Source organism: Epinephelus lanceolatus, chromosome 15, assembly GCF_041903045.1.
Source record: "Epinephelus lanceolatus isolate andai-2023 chromosome 15, ASM4190304v1, whole genome shotgun sequence".
Classification (NCBI taxonomy): domain Eukaryota; kingdom Metazoa; phylum Chordata; class Actinopteri; order Perciformes; family Serranidae; genus Epinephelus; species Epinephelus lanceolatus.
This window is the reverse complement of record NC_135748.1, coordinates 4,121,893-4,137,500: the sequence shown is the minus strand read 5'-3', so window position 1 is coordinate 4,137,500 and position 15,608 is coordinate 4,121,893. Positions and strand designations below refer to the sequence as shown.

The following is a 15,608-nucleotide window of genomic DNA, read 5'->3' as shown; positions in this document are numbered from 1 at the left end:
GTGAAATGAAAGTAAATAAAAGCTTCATTTCCACTTAGGGAAATGGATCAGCTCACAAAAATAGACAGGTCTGTAGCCATGTTTCCATCAGCCTGCTTAGATGCGCATCTAGAAGTATCGCATTGGAAAATTATGATGGAAACGCCAAAATTTGAATTAAAATCCCCTGATTCGCACAAACTAAAATGCGCTCATATTAGCTGGGTTTTGGTTGATTCGAAAAAATGTTGATTCACAAAATGGGGGATGGAAACAGTTATGTTCGAATTAAGTCTGACGTAGCACACCTCTCTCCATGGTGACATCCACACTCCGGGTCGGGAAGGCGGTAATGCATTTACAAGCTGGTTGCCAACCGCCAGAAAACGTAGAAGAAGAAAAATGCGAGACTTGTTTTGTTTCCAGTTCTGCAGAAAACTTACGCAAGTTCGTAGTTTTCACCAAAGTCCATACACTTAATGGAAACACAAAGGATTCATATTTCTTTTAATGCTCATTTCCCAATGATTCGAATCACTTTTGGATGGAAACATAGCTTGTGTCGCCACGACGTGTAGTTACATTTCAGGGGAGCTGCACATCAGGCTACGGCGTAGGTTACAGCGTGGGTTATGGCGTAGGCTCTGCACTGACATGGACCCTATGCTGTAGCTATGCCGTATAAATTCCACATTGGGGGGTAGGGACAGCATGGGTCGGGGCAATGGAGATGGGTCCCAGCAGCGGAGGTGGGGTCTGAGCCAGAGTTCTGCAGCCAGACCCTTCTCAACCAGTCACATGTAATACATTTTAAAAATAAATGCAGCTAATTGTAACCAGATACAATTACTGCAAAAAAATATGTAATTAAATTACAGCTACTAATCAAAATGTTGGTGATTATAAAGGAGTTACATCCAAATATATTTGGGATAAAAGTTTATATGTAGAATTTAATTTTCATTCTGTCGCTTTGCATCTTTTCACCATCTTCTTTCTGAATTGTCTTTTTCCAGACTTTTTTTTTTTTTTTTGCTTCATTGCCCACTTTAAAACATTTTCTGAAAAGTAATCAAATGTAACAGTGCATCACATTCTCATCCCAATGCAAATAAATAAAGTCAAATACCATCAGCTTGCCAGTGGCCTTACACATATAAATGTGACTGGCTAGGTACCCTCCTGCATCTGTTCTGGATGTTCATGGACAGTGTGTCAATCTATGATTGTTACATGCATACAGTCTTTCTCAAAATAAACTCTTAGCACATTGTGGTTTGTCTTAAAATTCACATGGGAAATAAACAGCAGACTTCCCAGTAAAAGTTTGGAGTTTGTTGGACCTTCCACCTTCCCTCCTGCCCACCCTATACAGACTTTCTCACCCTTTATTAGGGATGCACAATATTGTTTTTATTTTTTGCCAATATCCAATATGCTGATATATAACAACTCATTTGATGGATACCAATCGATATGTCCACTTTTTTCCCCACCTAAATTTAGTGATCATCAAGTCTCTTCTGTAATGGAATCAACATCATACTATGCCTGCATACTCTTATCGTGATAGCCCACATGCAGATGGAGACATGAAATAGAATGCTTTTCAATACATATTATGGTAGTTGGCAGCATTGGTACACACTCCCATCACCCAGTGTGTATCATTACCAGCGTCCACTGACAAAGCATTGGTATTTGACAAGTTGGGTTGCTGCCTGCTGCCTCTAAAACTGACACATCTGGTGCATATCAAACTGCTGTGACAGGTGCCTCTCTGTGTCGGTTTCTGATGCCAACATCACTGACAAAGTGGTGGTATTTGAGGAATTGGAAGTGAGAACAAGCTGGACAGTGAGACCTGAGTGCGTTGCCCTCCAGACATGAATTGCATCTTGGTCACATGAACTCACAAAATAGAAAACTGCATTCCTAAAGTAGTTTGCCAATTTGACAAAGCACGTCAGTTCTCTTAACAAGCATCAGATTACAATGCCAAAGAACTGAAGATACCAAAGCAGTGAAAACTGTTTAAAAGTAAGTTTATTTCAAGAACTCCTCGATGGTTGGCACAGAGAAAGATTCCTTATTTTGACAAAATAATCTTAACTCAAAGTCATGCTCAGAGTCCTTACATTGTGTTCCTCATCCTGTCCCGCTTTGATCACACAGACACGAAAGTCAGTCAGTGGTAACATTTGGACCGACTGTTTCTCACCCCACAGCTAATCAGTTATGCCTGCTAATGCTATCTGTGATGCCACAGTAATGCTATGTGTGTGTTTTGATGTGTTTATGCCGGTGTTCGCAGTGGGAGAACTTCTCACCCTGTTTGCTCTGCCCTGCATCTTCAAACCATGTAACGTGCAACAAACTCACTTTCTAGGATGTACATTATCCCCCAGAGAAAGCCTACAAGAAAAGATTACTATTCCACTGCGTCAGCCAACCTGCTTTATCAAATGAGCGAGGGCCCTCCAACACAATGTTCCCATACTGCTGTTGTCAGAAATGTCAAGATGGGTTGTAGATTCATAGTACAAAATCATATCCAGCAAGGATGATGCTCCCTGGAAGAGAAAAAAATGGTGGGGAGAAAAAAAATGAAGAAAGCAAGGCCCCAAATTTGACAGGAATGTTATGAAGTTCTTTTGGAAAGAAAAAAAATAGCCTCTAATCTGATACAGGGGAAGGCCTGAATATGAAACTGTATTGGAAGAGCGAAGATGAGGAAAATAAGTTTTGCTCATAAAACTCACATTTTCTTCCAGTTGGGCTGCCTGCAGATTGATGAAATCAAAGTGCAGCGATTTCAGAACGACTTCCAGAGCTTCACAGGAGCGGTGGTCTAATCGCTCACCTTGATAGAGGCAAGCAATCAAACGGAAGATAATTGGGAGGCTGTTTGCTAACAAACGAAATTGCACGGCTCTAAATGCGCTTTATCCTTTTTTTTCCTGAAATGAACATTTCAGCAAAAAATCACGACAAAACAACTTCCTTTATGGGCAAAGTTTATCTGTGAGCATGTGTATGTTTTCTTTTAATAAAGTTGTGAGATTTAATGAGAAACAGAGAAAGAGAAATAATGACAGCACCTGTTAGAAGGAACAAAATGCAGTTTTTCATGATTGGACTTCCAAGATGTGAATGCTCGAGTATCCATTGATTACTGACTGCCTGCACAACACTGGAATCAATAAAAGAATGTACTGCATACAGCAACTGAACTGTCAACACTTCAAAATGTAGTTTAATTACCTTACCTCAAAGTCACTGTGAATGTGGAAAGAGCCAATGTATCAATATAATAATAATAACAATAATAATAATAATAATTATCATTATTATTATTATTATTGTTGTTGTTGTTGTTGTTATGTGTGTGTGTGTGTGTGTGTGTGTGTGTTTCAGGGTTCAGGTTACAGTTAGGGTGTAGGTTAGGGTAAGGGTTAGGGTAAGGCATTTAGGTGTGATGGTTAAGGTAAGGGACTTTTTTTTTGTACTTATCAGAGGAGGGGCTGGCTGGGGTGTGACCCTCCCCAAAGCTACAAACATTTTCCCTTGAGTGTCCCTGAGTGACTGGAGGAATATACATGATCCTGTCTTCACCATGAATTAGTTGGCAATTTTTTAAAACTTACCCTTTAATATTTGAAAGTTAAAAGTTGAAGACTAAATCCTGAAGTTGAAAAAAGCCTTAGTTTTTCACTCTTGTCATGCATACTGGTTAGTTTGTGCAAACTTTTTTTTTTTTTTTCATTTTAAAGGAGATGCAAATTAAAGTGATTTTGATGAAATATCACTACTCTAAGATCAGATGTGATTATGGAATCCATGTTTTCTTTAAAAATTGTAATTTTTTTTTCTCCAGAAATTATCACCAAAATTTGGAAAATCACCAAGGTTTGCCGCCCCCTTTTTGCACCACCCCTTCCTGCTTATGAATAATGAACAGTTTCTTAGGTTAGGGGATGCATTGTGCCAATCAGCGTCCTCACAAGGATATGTGCGTGTGTGTGTATGTGTGTGTGCGTGTGTGTGTGTGATGTATAACAATGTATAAATATGTACAAACAATGTATCCTTATTTAACAGTACCCAGAGGGCAAATTATTTACATTTACAAATTATTTACCTACTTACTAGAGTGTTTTCATCTGATGCCTCTCCATCCTTCAAAACATTTGATAATATTGTGACGTGTGAAGAATTATAATTGATTAAACAACCCAACAATATATACAGATGTCAAAAGCTCCACCCTGACAAGCTTTGACTTTAAGCGGCTGCTTAGATTTAAATGTATCAGCAGATATAATGAGACAGTATAATATACAGTAATAATGATGTGTGCCTTTACCTTTGATACCATATTTATTATGTACTTTTACTGAAACTTTAAGTATTATAATACTTAACATATACTTTAAATATTATCTGCTACTCAATCAAATTTTGAATGCAGGACTTTAACGTGTTATTGATTATTTTTACTTTGTGATACTACTTGTCTCCTACTGCCTGATGCTGATGCCTGACACTGACTAGGGATTAGTATCACACAGTATCTATATCTAGTATCATACTTTCATATACCCAGGGGCATACATATAGACAGTGCAGGCAGCGCAGTTGCACTGGGGCCAGTGAGGTGGGGGGCTCATAGAGAGAGTGGGCCCTCCAACAATGTGTTGGGTTAAGAATGGGCCCCTTATGAGTGATTGCCACCTTGACAATATGCCTGTGTTAAATTAAAAACAGTGCCATTTACTATTTATGCCCTTACAAAATATAAACCCTTCTCCATTATGTTTATTTTTTCTTTTTTTTGTAAAATAGTCAAAAAAATCTATAACAGAATTATATGTTTATTCTATCAACTATTGAATTTTTACATTAAATTAATAATTTCTAAATTTAAATTTCTGCGGTAGAGTTGTCTCGCCTTTAAGCTGGCATTAGAGGTAGTAACAGCGTTGAAAGAACGGCCGTCGTCAGGACAGCCAGCAGGATGGGATAATGGACGGTACGGCTGTGACGATTTGATGACATGTTATGCATGCTACCTACCGAAGGAGATTTAAAAAGCAGTTGAGAGCAGTTAGCAGCTAACTCAAAGAGGAAGAGCAGCTGCCCTGCGATAGTCTGGCAACCTGTTCAGGGTGTACCCTGCCTCTTGCCCAGTGTCAGCTGGGATAGGCTCCAGCCCCCCCTGCGATCCTCAAGAGGATAAGCGGTTAGAAGATGGATGGATGGATGGATGGATGATGCTGGCATGCTGTCTAAAATCACACACTGCACCAGAATGATGCTGCTGTTGTTGGCTCTGTGTAAAAATGCAAAGGCAGCATAAGGAGGTAACTTTGTAGTGACTCTACAGCATGATCTCTGTGCAAAAAGGACTCTTGTAATTTGTAATATATGACACATAATGACACTGATGCACCTTTTTGTGCACTTTTTACATTTTACATATATTAATATAGTTGCTTCTTGTACAATGCTTTAAAGTTGGAATTTTTCTTTTGGAACTAATTTGTGCCCTACCCTTCTACTGTGTTTGTCACACACTGTTTTGTACCATGTACTGAACTCTTTCTTTATTTTTCTGCTTTATTTTAGTATTTATAGTATGCATGTTAGGGTGTGAGGGTCAGTCTGTTTGGTCGGAATCATTGGGTGCAGGACATTCAGCTCAGTAGGAGACTTTCTCTGGTTTGGTTTGCCCTGTAACCCAAATAATTACTAATGCAGCATGTTAATAAATCTAGTTAGGTCAACGTCTGTGTCCGAAATTACTCACTACAGTCCACTATATAGTGAGTTCGCCATTTTGTAGTGCTGTCGGAATGTATAGTGGGAATTATTATACCCTATATAGTGGACTCAAAGTATCCCACAATGCACCCTGAAAAGTAGCGTACAACTAATAGTCACTAACCAAGCATGTTGAAGCGTATTTAACCAGTTTCATGTGTCGTCGTCAGTCCCCAAAGAGATAAAAATAAATTGGCAGTTGATCTTCTCTAGTGCCTCACAGTTACTGTACAGGGTAGGGCTAATAACGCTAGCTAATGTTAGCGAGTTGAATCGCTACTACTAGTTTCGCGCAGCGCAACCTGAGGCACGCTCAGTTTGGTAGTTTGGCAGACCGAGGTGCGCTGAGATGGGTGTGGCGGCGCAGCAGGGGGAGGTGTCGACAGATCCAGCTTGGCGCAGTGACAGTTTCGTGCCAAAAGGCTTCGCCGAAGGTGCGCTAAAAGCTTGCCATCTGAAACCAGGTCTACTGTCAGCGCAGGGGGAGCGCAGCCGGTGTAAGCCGAAGTTTGGCTGACCGGCGGACAGTGCGCACACGTCACCAAAACCTCACAGGCAGGTTTCCAGAATGTCAGGCACATTAATAATGCAATAAATAGTCAAAAAAAACACTATTCAATGCAACTGTCTGCAATCAGCACATAAATGTATCTCTATATCGACTGTCCCGTCACATCTGATGTCAGATCAAAGGGGATTGGCACCGTTTGGCACATTTGCCACGCGTAATGGAAACCCAACCTGATTTGATTAACACAGCTGCAAACTAATGAGTTCACATCCCTCTCAGCCAACCACAAACAGCCACAGCATCAGATAGGGAGTATATATTCAGCATCTGTCATCTTAGAAAAGCCAAAAGAAAAGAAACAGAGTGAGACTGCGAGAGAGAAAGAGAGAGCGCGTGCGCGCGCATGAGAGAAACGCAACACTGATTTACAATTGTGGTGACCTCCTCCCAGGCTACCTTTGCATCATCAGCCCGTGGAGGTCTGCTCGCAGTTCCGTATATTCGGACACTGCGAGCTTGGACGTCCCGGACCAAAACATAAGTTTCCTCCTGGGAGAAGTTTGGCCGTCTGACGCTGCTGCTCTCTTCTGCCATGGCGAATTGAGTAAACTCTCATTACGCCTTCATGCGGCACATTTAAGGGCGAGGAGATGGGCTCATTTGATTGGTGTGATGTGTGTAAAACCCACTCCACGCCTTCTCTCCTCCCTCTTTCCGACTTGCGCAGGTAGGAGGGACGGAGGTGGGATAGAGGAGTAGCTGCGCCAGGGAGCACGGTGTGCCAAACTTACAAAATCCGCCTGGCCACACCCAGATGGCGAAGCGCAGGTGCGCTGCGCCTCCGCCGCGCCCGGTCTGCGAAACTAGAGCCCTAGCTCTGATTTGTGCCATAATGGCTTAACGCATATAACATTATAACAACATAAAACATTATAATAATAAGGCCCATATTCAATGGGAACAGAGCAGTGCATCTCAACACAATACAAACGGCCACAAAGTACTTTGTAATGTTATTTATTAATTTGGGGAAATACACTCAGGATAATTTCATGTTTTTATCACAAATATACATGTCAGTATTTGTTATGGATGGTTAACCAGGTGTGATATAACATGTTTTAATTGTGCGACAGCAATGATGTCTGAGTAGTGTCTGAAAGTGTTTTTTCATGTTGCAGATGAGCTGACTATATTGTCCTCTACACTGAACTCACTAGACAGTGAGTAGGGACTGGTGAATGAATGAATGATTTCAGACACAGCTAATGTACTCACATAAATTCTAAAGCATTAATCCCACCCAGAAAGCCTTGGCAGCAGAATAGCTGTCTGATAGCTAAACTTTGGCAGTCAGGTTAGCTCCTAGAAAACCCATACAGCCAAAATTGTTGTGATGGCAAGCACAAATATTCACCACTGTAATGGTTACAGTAAAAATATGAGTTCCTGATTTTTCTTGCTGTACCTAAAATGTACTGAAACGAAACGAAGCTTGGATTTTGTGTGCCGTTACACCCCTAGTCTGTATACTTTATTTGTATTATTTATTGTACTACAGTATATATGGAGTGTATCTTGGGCACAAATATTTCCTATGGGATAAATAAAGTTATGTTACTCACCATTGCTACAATGTGAGCAGATAGAGTAGTTAGAGTTACTTTCGCTCCACTGTCACCATGTACAAATATGAAATTAACCTCTTCTTGTTTAAAGATTTTTTTGTTTCTCCTTATTGTCTTTCATGTTTCATATTTTTGGTTATCTTTAACATTATTTTATTTTTGTTATCCAACTGCTAATCCTATTGTTTTTCAGTGTTTTTATAAGTGATTATCAGGGATCACTGTTACCATTTTGTAATCTGATTACAGCAATGTGCCACTCCTCATGCCCTATATCTTTTTAAAGTAATCTTGTACTTGATGTGTGTTTGTTAACACATTAGAGGAATTACAGTTAAGAATCAGTAATCTGATTACTCCTGCTCCCCAATCCTCATCAGGAGACACACTCCAAATTAAACGGTGACTGATCAAACAAATCCATGTGACTTTAAAGACTCAATCTCTCTCTCTCTCTCTTTCTCTCTCTCTCTCCTGGGTTAATTCTTATCTCCCCGGCCAAGAAGGGGGAAATGATAATTACTATCATAATTATTTCCAAAATGATTTTTTTTCCCTGTGTTTTAACAATAATCACTTAGCTCAGCGATGGCAGAGGGCGTGTGGAGTGGAAGGGAGAGCCATCTGAAATCCCATTTTTCTAATCCGCCCTGCGTCGGGAAGATAATAAGGCAGCGACACCCGCAGTCAGATGTCATCAGTGCGTGACGACAGTGACGCCCATCATGGCATTGCACACAACTTTACACTGGTGCTGTATGCAGATGTGTCTGCTGCTGCACTTCTATACTTCTGAGAACTGGCAGAGTTCTAAGACCTTCAAAGTGAGGACACTCTGTCCACTGGTCACCTGTACAGGAGCTGACTTTGGAGTCACTGAGTCTGAGTCTGAATTTAGGCTCAGATTAGGTTCAGTGTCATGTAACAAGGTTTAGTTTCATATTAGAACTAGAATCAAGTTTAGTTTGGTTTACACATTTGAACAAATATCAGATTTAGTTTGATGTACTAATGAAATTTAGTTTTGGATTAAGATTAGGGTTGTGTTTTGAACTGGGTAAGGTCTGATTTAATATAAGAGCTGCAATCAAATTTAGATAAGGATTTGGGTTTACGGTAAAATTTTGACTGGGATTAGATTTACTTTGATGTTAAGGCTGAACTCAAATTCAGTTCAAAGCAACGCGTTCTTATCCCAGCTCGTCAATAATCGGCATTTGGTCAGTGCAGCCTCCTGCATCTGTTGCTGATGTACCGGGATGCCGTGTCAATTTACGCCTGTTATATGCATTGTGTCTTTTCAAAATAAACTACAATGACCTTTTCAGAGTAGCTCTAGATGATAGTATAGCAGCCATTTAGTTTGTTAAATGCCATTTAATTTGTTAAATGGCTGCAACACAACTTTAAAGAGTGATTCTACCATTAAATGAATCCATCCATTAGTTACCCTCAGTCACCCTTTGTAGTCCCAGCTGACATTTGGCAAGAGGCGGGGTCAACATGTTCTCACTCCCAGCTCATCACATATTACCACTTATTCAGTGGATTTTTGACGTCTACATATGATGTGCTAGGTATCCTGTGTATCTGTTGTTGACATTCTGGAATCAGTTTACACCTATTCCACAGGAAATGTACAGTTTCTGTTTGTTAGATGCATACAGTCTTTTTCAATAAACACTTACAGGGTAGGTAAAACACCTCGTATTTAAGTTAATTTCCTTGTGCAACAACTGCAAATGGTTATGTTCGAAAAAAACAAAACATCATGGTTTGGCTCTACACAGGACACAAGGATCATGCTCCTGGGTGACAGTCCAAGATAGGGCCTTTCCAGCTCCTTACATCACATTGTTCAGGGCAGTGTTATAAACTGATACCGCCTGACAGAAAGGTGCCTTTTTTGTATCAGTATCTGTCGCCAGTATTTGATTAATTACAACAGGCTGTTTGAAATTAGAATTAGTATTTGAACTAAGGGGTGGCACGGTGGTGTAGTGGTTAGCACTGTTGCCTCACAGCAAGAGGGTTCCTGGATCAATCCCAGGAGGGAGCCCTTCTGTGCGGAGTTTGCATGTTCTCCCCGTGTCAGCGTGGGTATTCCGGCTTCCTCCCACAGTCCAAAGACATGCAGGTTGGGGGTAGGTTATTTGTTAACTCTAAATTGTCCGTAGGTGTGAATGTGAGTGTGAATGGTTGTCTGTCTCTATGTGTCAGCCCTGCAATAGTCTGGCGACTTGTCCAGGGTGTACCCTGCCTCTCACCCAGTGTCCCCTCTGCGACCCTCAAGAGAATAAGCAGTTACGAAAATGGATGGATGGATGGATTTGAACTCAGATTAGGTTTAGTTTCATGCAAGGCAAATTTCTCTTAAGTACTGGGTTTAGGGTTAAATTTATAAGGTTAAATGTTAAATGAAAATTTAGTTTAGGATCAGGATTTGGATTTAGGGCTAGGGTTTAAACTGGGAACTGATTAAGTTAGTTAATTTAATTCAAGATAAGGCAGTGATTCAGGCTTCAGTTAGTGCTTGGGTTGAGATTAATATATGATTAAGGCCAGAAAAAGCATTGGGTTTACAGTTTGGGTTAGAAAATCAAATAGTTTGAATCATTTTGTTGGTGTCATTTTCTTACTATATCTGCCTTATCCTGTGTTGTCTCACATATTGTCATACATTCACACTCATAAAAGTTTCTAGAAAATTCTTGAATATTTAAAACTACATCATGAACAGTAAAATTATCCTGGCCCAGAGAGTCCAGTGCTGGTGTCATTTTGTAAGACAACCCAGCAGTTTTCTCCACTCAGGTTCGTATGGCAAATTTTCAGTAGAATTACTGCACAGGGTTTTTGATAAACACATGTTAATAATAACTGCAGAAAACAATGCATATGCAGTCAGTCATTTTAATAAACTCACATGCTTTGCTTGGTCTTTAAGACTAAATCTTTGGACATTGTGTGTGTATGTGTCCGAAATATATTAAAATGTGTCAAAAATATACATTTCTATATCAAAAAATTCTCGCGTACTGTTAGTTTTGTCATAAATTATTATTTCTGTATTTCTGAAATAAAAAATATATTTCTCTATTTATTGTATTTATTAATTTATTAATTATTTTCTATAATTACACTCAGACAGAAAATGCAAAACATAACAAAATCATTCAGTTTATCATGAATGTCACATAAAGTCCTAAATCATATTTAATAATGACAGAGTGAGGTGTTCAGCTTACCTTTGAGATCCAGACATTTCACACTGCCACCTACACACACACCCTGCTGAGAGAGAGACAGAAAGAGGGGTAGAAGCAGGAGGTGTGAGGGAAAGGCGCGAACACACGCACGCGTGCGCACACACACACACACACACACACACAAACACAGATATTTGGCACCAGCCGTGCACCATCCTCCCTCCCCAGTCTCTTTCCGCACGGCCTCTCCATCCATGCCACACTGTAGCGGTTTGATCAGGGAGGCTTATTGGACGCCAGAGCATGAATTATGAATTTCACACAGTTTACCGCCGCCGTTGATGGTGACACGGCGTCCTAATTAACCAGTGTATAATAATTAGAAACAGCTGGTCATCAGTTGATGTGTTCATTTGCCAGAGCCAGTGTTCCACATACATCTAATTTGACTGCATCAATCACCGGAGGTGGCAGATTTGTGCGGATGGTGGAAAACACAGATTTTTTTTTTTTCTACTGACAAGCAAAACAGGGAAAGGGGACAGGGATTGTTTTTAAGATTCCTTTTATAGATGGTAAAATGAGATTGTGTGACATGGGATCATTATTCATTGTGAGTAGGGTTGGGCTAAATGTGGAGCTGATTTTGGCCTTTCTACATAAGCATGCTTAACCTCTGACCTGATGGAGGTTCCTCTCTGACAGCGACCAGAACGTTATTAATGTGGATATTCAAGGGTAGCACTGTATTTGATATTTACCTTATTACTGAATAGGGCAGGTTGAGATCAACAGCTGCTGCCCTGACAAGATTTCACCAGGGTGAATTCAAATCAGGACTGTTGCTTTATGATGGAATGTTGTGTCAAAGAACTGTCCAGTAAAAACCCAGTTCTGCAACATATTTAGATGTTTAGCATGACAGCTGTCAAATGTAAAAAACTGAATATTAATTTCAAATATCCTTCAGTGGAAGCATCAATTAGAGGCCACCCACAACCACCAGGGGGCCCCAAAAGTGAGCAAATTAAAAACATGAAGTCTGTGCTTCCCTGTGTTCATGTGTGCTTTTCACAGGAAGAGAATTGTACTTAACATATTGCTGAGGTTTTATTGAAATGCTTTTAATTGTAGAAGCTTGTTGTTTTACACATTTATACATAAGAAAATAATATATTGATTTTGCTTTAAAGGGCATGGAAAAACAATTTTCTTAATCAGTTTCTTACTTTGAGTGAAGAGGTCTTATAAGAACACAAAGTAAGAGAAGAATTCATATGAGAGATTTCTGTGTTTGTTTTTTTGTTCTTGCTTTCCTCTCTGGTTTGAAGTTGGCAGTTGGAAAAAAAGGTATCATATATTTCTGTGCAGTAATCAGGATTTAGCAACACTTCAATCAAAATGTGATGACAGTTCAAATCTGATCAAACCACACCCACAGTCAGAATGAAGCAGCCTTTTGGATTGTTAAACTCCTGACCTTTGATTGTTGCTTATTTAAACATGAACATTTTAAGTTACAAAGAGAAATCCCAGGTTCTTGGGAGCTTAGTACACCACAATTTCAAGGGCTACCAACTTTCAGTAATTTGCTGTTTGTTTTCGTTGGGTTTGTTTTTCAACAAAAAGTAAACAGGGTGTGGGGTGCCCAGCTCTGCTTAGGTACCCCAAAAAGTCTTGTGTCAGCCCTGTCACAACCATCATGTCAGCCCAGCCCTGGCTTTCTGACTGCCTCCCCTACACCGACTTATCTTGGCTCGCTCACTGAATTGCTGCCATCTTATTTGCGAGCGGCGCCTTGTTTCCTCTCTCCTTGCTAAATATGATTCATTGTTCAAAGGGACACGGGGAGTACAAAAGGACTTGGAAGGCTTTCCCCGCTCGGCTCTCATGCCACAGAGAGGAGAGCAAGGCAAGAGACAAAAAGACGGCGGCCATAATGTGTTCCTGTTGAAAGAATTAGACAGATCAATGGGACATAAATTGCACTGTTTATGTATACAAGATGCTGGTGTGTAATTGGTAGAGGTGGTTGAATTTCCCCCCATAATCATCTTAACTGAGAGACACACACACATCCACACACAAATGAGTCTACATGCACATATACACAATTATACAGGGTGAGAATGTGTGTGTGTGTGTGTGTGTGTGTGTGTGTGTGTGTGTGTGTGTGCCTTAACATGCAGTGCTTTTATATAAATAGAGCAAGTTTCCATCACTGTGAGCTCAGACAAGGGGGGTGTAGCTAAAATTTCACCTCATTGATTGTTTTTGTTTGTTTGTTTTTGTTTTTTTTTTAATGAATTTGATCCAAAAAATAAAACAAATTGCAATATTCTGTGGATTTATTTGACATCTTTGTCACACATTTTTATCCAGCCTGTCTCCTGCCTAATTCTGTTTTTTTCTTCATATTTCAGAATCAGATTTATTACCAAGTAGGTCTGCTCTTACAATGACATAGATAAAGCATACAATAAGCATATTAATTAAGAGGGGAAAAAAAAAAATATGCACAATATAGCTGTTCCAGAATATCAGAATGTATAAAAGGCTGTGCAGTTTTACTAAGGATGTGGAAAATATCAGTCAGATATTAATATATCCATCCTTTTATTTGGAAGATCGTATATTCATCCAAAAAATGTGCCATATAGGGAAAAAAACATACATTTTACCTACACGATTATCACTGAACACAAGCAACATATGCATTAAAATACTTTGTATTTGGTCACTTGTTTCTTTATTTAATAGTCAAGTACTTTTTAAAATATATTTTTAGAACCTCAGTCTTTTCCATTCTATGTAAAAAACTTAGGAAGCTGCCGTTTTGGTTATGAAACAGAGATATGGAGATGTTTTTTCTGCTCTCTGCCTTTGCATAAGAAACACAGTGTATTTATGAAGTTAGATTTTATTCTTTCCTATTCTCCTATTCTGTACCTCCACCCTGCACTTACATGGCAAAAATTCAAAAATATTCTAGCATATTCTGTGTTGGCTTTACAGCTCTCCAAACTACAGGTCCGCCTCTCTAACCTGATTGCTGGATCCATTCTCTCTCACTGTCATTGACTTCAGGTTCCTTTCATCCCTTTAGACCATGAAATATACTTGTGTCCATTAGAGCCTTGGAGTGTTACAGCTGAACATCGACCAGGGTCACCAGATTACACCCCAGTTCATCTGTCATTGGGCGCACCTATTGTCCTACAAGAAAGCCCCTGTGACTGCACTCTGCTCTGAAAAGTCTGTTTAGGAATACATCCAGTTTGAAAATAACATGTCTGTAAATCATCAGATATGCTTCTTAAGAGGTTCACACAGACATGATCCCAATTAACAGCTGTTAAACAGTCAAACTGATGTTAGCCTTTTCTGGCTCTGTAGCACATGTCATAGTCAGGGGGGAAAAGTTGAACTGATTACCCAGCGCCCCAATTGGAGGGGGGGCCGCCCAAAAGCCTGGAATGAAAAGCTTGGGTTATGTTTGCAAATTCTAATTTCCATCAAAATTGGCTGAATAAAGCAGTTAAAAGACTGAACTTATAAGAGAAATAGTATAAGCTCTCTGAGGCCCCTCTCATTCCTTAAAGGCACAAAATGGTTTAGTCCACCCCTGCACTGCGATTCGTCTTTAGAGCAGAATGAGTAACAAGAAAGGGAAATCAGGGTTCCAAAAAAAAGAACAAAAGGAAACAAGCAAACTGATTAAAAAAATAATAATAATGATAAATTCAAAAGGTTCGTGAAAGAAACCTGGATCAAGAGAGGAAGGGCAGGGGGCCCATAGAGACCAGAATTTGGTGCCACACCCCTGCACACACGGCTTTGCTGCCTACCCAACATTACACCTAATCCAGCTTCTTATTTGATTTATCATAAACTTGTCATCAGATCTCACAATGTGCTTTTACAAATGGCTGATTAAAATACTACTATATGTGGGAATGAAATATGCATCAGAGGTCCATTTAATTGGGTAGAATTATGACACTTAGCAGTTGGCTGTGGAGTCTTTTTGACAAATTTTGCTTTCACAAACTCAATGGTGAGTGTTTTTGGGTGCACATAACCAAGGATTTTTTTTATCTTTTTCTCTGTAAAACAAGGGTGGGTTGAGCTTTCAGAACTGCTTCAAGCTGGTTGGCCTTGGAGCACGAGGATAACAAAAGTTTTACAGTTTCCAGCTGGAGTAAAGGCTTTTTTTTGGGTGGTCATGTCCAGCTTGCTCCGTTCATCTCTTTTACTGACTTTGTATGAATTGCTGTCACCTCGGAATTTTTGTTTGGTCTGTCGCAACAGCACAAAAAAAAAAAAAAAAAAAAGTGTCACTGTGTGCTGGCGTCCGGCTGGTGACTGCTTGTGAAACCACTTTGTGGCAAAGAGCCAATGAACAATGCTCAGCAAGAACGTGCAAGCAACTGGCTTGCTACCCATATCACACTCCCA

At 39.9% G+C, this 15,608-nt stretch overlaps 1 protein-coding gene across 1 annotated transcript in view; it reads right to left on the bottom strand.

Moving 5' to 3' along the window:
- Positions 1-15,608, bottom strand: part of LOC117267599 (protein phosphatase 1 regulatory subunit 37) — a gene marked incomplete at its 5' end in the record, with an annotated part of 122,884 nt that overhangs the window by 83,703 nt on the left and 23,573 nt on the right. The window contains 3 exons of the mRNA XM_033643599.2: positions 2,433-2,552; positions 2,742-2,842; positions 11,190-11,235. Coding sequence (XP_033499490.2) covers positions 2,433-2,552; positions 2,742-2,842; positions 11,190-11,235 — 267 coding nt within the window. The remainder of the gene's footprint in view (positions 1-2,432; positions 2,553-2,741; positions 2,843-11,189; positions 11,236-15,608) is intronic.